This window comes from Mytilus edulis, chromosome 7 (assembly GCF_963676685.1).
Source record: "Mytilus edulis chromosome 7, xbMytEdul2.2, whole genome shotgun sequence".
Taxonomy (NCBI): Eukaryota; Metazoa; Mollusca; class Bivalvia; order Mytilida; family Mytilidae; genus Mytilus; species Mytilus edulis.
This window is the reverse complement of record NC_092350.1, coordinates 42700352-42706431: the sequence shown is the minus strand read 5'-3', so window position 1 is coordinate 42706431 and position 6080 is coordinate 42700352. Positions and strand designations below refer to the sequence as shown.

The 6080-nt window shown below is 34.0% G+C and overlaps 1 protein-coding gene across 1 annotated transcript; it reads right to left on the bottom strand.

Annotated features, from left to right (window-relative positions):
• Positions 1-1159: 1159 nt before the first annotated feature.
• Positions 1160-3459, bottom strand: LOC139481521 (neurocan core protein-like). Its single transcript, XM_071264910.1, has one exon. It carries the CDS (start codon positions 3448-3450, stop codon positions 2269-2271), a length of 1182 nt encoding a protein of 393 aa, XP_071121011.1. The 5' UTR covers positions 3451-3459; the 3' UTR covers positions 1160-2268.
• Between the last annotated feature and the right edge of the window lie 2621 nt (positions 3460-6080).

The window sequence follows — 6080 nt, the reverse complement described above, 5'->3', positions numbered from 1 at the left end:
AGATATTAATGACTCATTACTACGAGGAGCATGATAGATAATAGATCAGGAACTGGTTACCACCCTTCCGTGCAGTGCACCTGAAATCCTCCAATAAATGTCGTGTTTTTTATTTACTCAATGTTTATTGTCATTTCATAAAAAAAGAGGCGAAAGATACAAAAGTGACTTTCAAACTCATTAATTTTTATTAGTGTTTCTCGTTCTTCGTTTTTATAAAGATTAGACCGTTTGTTTTCCCGTTTGAATGGTTTTATACTAGTCATTATTAAGGCCCTTTATTGTTTGCTGTTCGGTGTGAGCCAACATGACGGCTCCATGTTGGAGACCGTACTTTGACCTATAATGGTTTACTTTTACAAATTGTGACTTGGATGGAGAATTATGTTATTGGCACTCATGGCACATCTTCATATATATCTATTGGCAACGCCATGGCTTAAAAATAAAATGTCCAATAGAAAATCAATAGTTCACAAAACACAGCGTATATAAAACTAAAAATTGAGAAACATGAACCCCACCGAAAACTCAGGGTGATATCAGATGCTCCGGAAAAGTAAGTAAATCCTGTTCCCCATTAGGCACCCAACATATTGTTCATGTTAGTAAAAACCCGGTAATAATTTTGATTCGGTAGGTAATATTCGGCCGAAAAAGGTGGACTGTAGTTACGATTACAGAACATATCCGTATCATCTGTGAAACTGATATTCCATAACGGTCAACCAATTCGAGATGGTATCAATAAAATTAACGAAGGAATTATTTCTACTTCACAACTTGGAACTCTTGGTTTATAAGCTTCTTTTTAAACAGCAAATATCTATCAAAGGAATCTTTATTTGAAATACAAGCCCTTGAATATCGTACTGGGAGATTTATACTTCGTTTGCAGGTTCCCCTGGAATGTTGCTTCATAAAGATTTGAAGTTCACAATCGGGAAGACGAAATCGTCTCATTTGTCGAAAAGTTTTGTTTTCAACCGACCCTTATTGTCAATTTCTAAATACAAGTCAAGATGTGAGGCACGCTCATCTGTTGTATCCTATATCACGATGGGATTAATGTAGTATACAGTCACCAAATTTAAAATTATTTAGTGAGAGAACATCATATATACATGTATACTCATGCGGCGTAAAGCAAACATCAATCAATCAATCATCTATATACTTGTAAAATAAAATAAAATTAAATGAAAGGTAACTGATAATTTCTTTTCTCTTTTCCTAAGGAATTGCTATTTGCACTCAGCCTCATTTGAATAATGAAGCAAATAATTAAGAAGGGCACAGTTGGTTTCCATAGGAATGATAATTGTTTGTTAAAAAAGGCCCTCTAAACAATCATTATTGGGGTATCTAGTTTATAAAATGTGTCCGGTGACCTGACCAACCAACCAAGATGGCCGCCATGTCTAAAAAAAGAACACAGGGGTAAAATGTAGATTTTGGCTTATAACTCTGAAACCAAATCATTTAGAGCAAATCTGACAGAGGGTAAAATTGTTAATCAGGTCAAGATCTATCTGCCCTGAAATTTTCAGAAGAATCAGACAACTGGTTGTTAGGTTGTTGCCCCTGAATTAGTAATTTTAAGGAAATTTTGACGTTTTTTGTTTTCATATTGAATATCATTATAGATAGAGATAAACTGTAAACAGCAATAATGTTCAGTAAAGTAAGATCTACATGATCAGTTGACCCCTTAAGGAGTTATTGCCCTTTATAGACATTTTTACCAATTTTTCGTAGATTTTTGTAATCTTTTCAGTACAAATATTTTCTCCTCTGAAACTGCTGGGTCAAATTTAACCAAACTTGGCCACAATCATTATTAGGTTATTTAGTTTAAAAAGTGTGTGCGGTGACCCAGCACACCAACAAAGATGGCCACCAGGGCTAGAATATAGGGGTAAAATGTAGATTTCGGCTTACTACTCTAAAACCAAAGCATTTAGAGCAAATCTGACAGGGTTAAATTGTTTATCAAGTCAATATCTATTTGCCCTGAAATTATCAGATCAATCGGACAACCGGTTGTTGGGTTGCTGCCCCTGAATTGGTAATTTTTAAAACAATTTTGCAGTTTTTGGTTATTATCTTGAATACTATTATAGATAGAGATAAACTGTAAACAGCAATAATGTTCAGCAAAGTAAGATATTATAATAAGTCAACATGACCACAATGGTCAGTTGACCCCTTAAGAAGTTATTGCCCTTTATTGTCAATTTAAAAAAAAAGTAGCTTAGGACGTTAGTTTTAGATTCCTGGAAGATTTGTAGTTTTGCAAATAAATCTCTTCTCGTAATAGCATGCTGTATCGTCCAGGAGAAAACTTTCGGTTCTTTTCCCAAGTTGTACGCAATAGTTTCTATTGAATGATCCGGGTTCATTCTGAGTCCATAAATTAGACTGATTGTGGATAGCGTAATTATACTCTGAACTTTGCCATCGATACTGCTTTTTAGCCGCACGTCCACCTACCCATACGTTTTCATTGATAAATTGTTCCAGCCATTTTATCTCTTCCAGACTTTGAATGAAGGCGAGACTTGCCCCTTTTGATTGGCAGATTTTATTTGCCGAATTCCATCTTGCTTTTCTGATATCTATCCAATAGCATGAAAATGTTGCAATGTTAAATATCCAGTCCTTTAGGCACGGTGAAATGTTGCATGTCTTCTGATTCAGAACATTTCGTCTGTACTCCGGAAATCCACACGAAATGTTTTCACAGTTTATTCCGGATGTACCAAGGGGACATGTGCAATGATAGATACTTCCCCTATTTGAACAAAATCCTCCATTTTTACAGGGACTACCACTACAAGGTGTTTCCTCACAATCTTTTCCTGTGTAGCCTTCTTTGCAATTACAATTACGTCCACTGCCAATGTTCTCACAACGTCCTTGATGTTTGCAAGGAAAGTTGTCGCATGGAGTTTCGTGACAGTCAGAAGCAGAAAACCCTTTGGGACAGTCGCATTTATAGTCATTACCATTTTCAGTACAAACCCCGTTGTTTTTGCAAGGTGAACGTCTGCACGGATCAATCAACGTTTGGTTGCATTTGCATGTAAGGTCTTGATCGAGTCCTGTTTGATTTTTACCAGCAGATAATCGCAAATCACTTCTTACAGACAGTATTTTTGCGCTTAAATATGCTACCGCACCACCTAAAATGACAGTACTCATGCAAAAAAGTAAGGCTAAAATTTTCCATGTTGTAGTGTTTCCATTTTTCAATTTGTTCTTTTCGGTACTTCTTGAAGTTGCTTCTTCATGGAGAAGAACATCATAAGTATTGTCTGCATTTTGTGATTTAATTCTAACAAGGCTTTGGTAACTTTTATCTGGCATATTTCCATCATCATCATGTCTCTCTGTATTGTTCATATATATTGCGAAATTAACAGGTCTTGGTCGTGGTTTAACATCCATACTGTTGTGTTAAATATAAGTAGCTCACTGAATGTACAATTTTGTGTTTTCTTTCTTTCAAATAAACATTAATCAATATGTATTGTCCTCGGTTAAATTAACAATGGGGTCAGAAGGGCTGAATTCCTGAATACTTAGAGTGTAGGAAGTTCACATTCGTATTAAAAAGTTTTGTTTTATAACTCCCTTTTATTGTTCATATCAAACTAGGATATGGAAAGTAAATGATAAAAATTTGAAAATAATTGTTAAGTAAGTACCTGCGGAAGAAACCCATCTTCCATGAAACGTAATTATAAATCTATGTGTATTGCCAACTTAATTCTTATTGGAAAATATGCATACAAATGCAGAGTTTTACATTACTTTTATTTTAATTTTTACAAGGTACTTTTGTGGTAAGGAGGAGTAAAAAAATAAACCCAAATAAAATTCAACTCAGTCCGTCATTCAATTTGCATACACGACATTTTATTAGGATATTAGTACCCCACAACGATAGTAGAGGGTTATTGTAATTTCTGGTCTGTCCGTGCGTCCGTCCGTTCGTTCGTTCGTTCGTTCGTTCGTTCGTCCGTCTGTCCTGCTTCAGGTTAAAGTTTTTGGTTAAGGTAGTTTTTGATGAAGTTGAAGTCCAATTAACTTGAAACTTAGTACACATTTTTCATATGATCTTTCTAATTTATTTGCCAAATAAAGAGTTTTTTTTTTCTTCTTTGTCATATAAACTCATATAAACAAACTTGTAACAAAACTTTAGTTAGTGTTAGTATGATAGATAAAATAAGTTATTTTATTGTTTTGCAATCCAAAATTACAGGATTGCTAAAAAAAGACAATAATCATTGGCCATACGACATAACCATACAAACGTACATGTATATCTCTGTCTACATTTATAAACATTGTTTATATAAATTTATCTGTTATCAAAAAGAAAATACTGTTACATTTATCTTTGTTAGAAGTTCAGTAACAATTGTTCCGACTTATAAAATGTAGAATTTTTTAAACTTTTTTTCATACGAAAACAAAGAAAAAGAAATCTTTGAATAGAAACTAGAATATTTTGTATGAGTGCAAATGAGACAACTCTCCCAGTCACAACTTATAAAAGTAAACCATTATAGGTCAAAGTACGTTCTTCAACATGGAGCCTTGGCTCACACCGAACAGCAAGCTAAACAAAGGCCTCTAAAAATGACTAGTGTAAAACCATTCGAACCGGAAAAACCAACAATCTAATTATCTGTATAATAAACGAGATACGAGTAACATTTAAGAACCATATCAACCAACAACAACCACTGATCATCAGGTTCCTGACGGTGGACAGTTGCAAACAAAGGCCTAAAGTATATCCATTTTGAAGAATATTAATTTTACATACAATTTGATCGATTGTTTTCTTGATAGATACAAATGTGAAATGAACCTTGTCTGAGTTTGATTATTACCTGTAAATCAATACCTCTGCTAATGGATGTTAGTTCCCTCGGGTCATCACCTATACGGTCAGTAGCACTAGTAAATCAATACCTCTGATATGGATGTTAGTTCCCTCGGGTCATCACCTATACAGTCAGTATCAAAAGCTTCATGCATTATTTCATAACTATATTTATATATCATAGATTAATAGAATTCCCTTAGGAATGAAACCACAATTGACCGTGCAAATTATTACTTGAAAACGAACGTCATTGTTAGGTAAATATAAAGTTTTCGTCCATTTGAAAAATTTTCTCTGAAAATAAACAATAGCAATTGCGTGATTATTGGAAACTTTATCTTGGATTATCTCGAACTCGTATTTTGTTATATTAACCATGCACCATGGTAAGTGCACAGTAACTTTGTTATAAACTTTGAAATACTAATAATAAATAAAAATATAAACGTAAATTTATTAAATGCCCTAATACGCTTCTGTAGAATCTATCAAAGTTGACCATTTGAGGTTTTTGTTGTTTTGTTTACGCAATTTTTTACGGTAACTCTATCTTCGACTGTCACATGTTATACAGCTCCGGTGTATGTTTTTTTGTAGAACGATAAATATTCCTAATTAACTAAGCTCTAGCTCATTTGTAGTTGTTTGCTGTACACTTCCTCGTAATCGTCAATACTACAAGCTATAGAACTTGGTCCAGTTTAGGGTGTTTGCTATATAGCCCAAATTTATTTAGGCGGTTTCCTATACATATATCTTTTATCATTTTATGCTGCTTTCTGTGCAACGCCAGTTCATTTTAGACTGTACTAGAACACACCCGTGATATATCGCGGGTCCGTGACTGAATTAAAGTATATAACTATGCGCAAGCCTTATCTTATTATAAGTACTGTCATCTGATAAAGTCATGCCGATTATAAGATACACAATTTTCTCTGCTTTCAAATCTTTCTGTTTGAACCCGTCGAACTGGAACTTATCAATTATTGGTAATATTAATTATTTGGAAAACAAAAGGTCCTAGGCCTGGAATGGAGCCAACAGCATAATTGTCCTATATTAGTTATATATAAAGTTGAATTCTTTGATTCGCTGTTTTACGTCATGCCCGCTAACAAATTGAAAATTATTTTTAGTCCAGATTTTTAGTATTCGTATTGTTATCTTAGAAAGT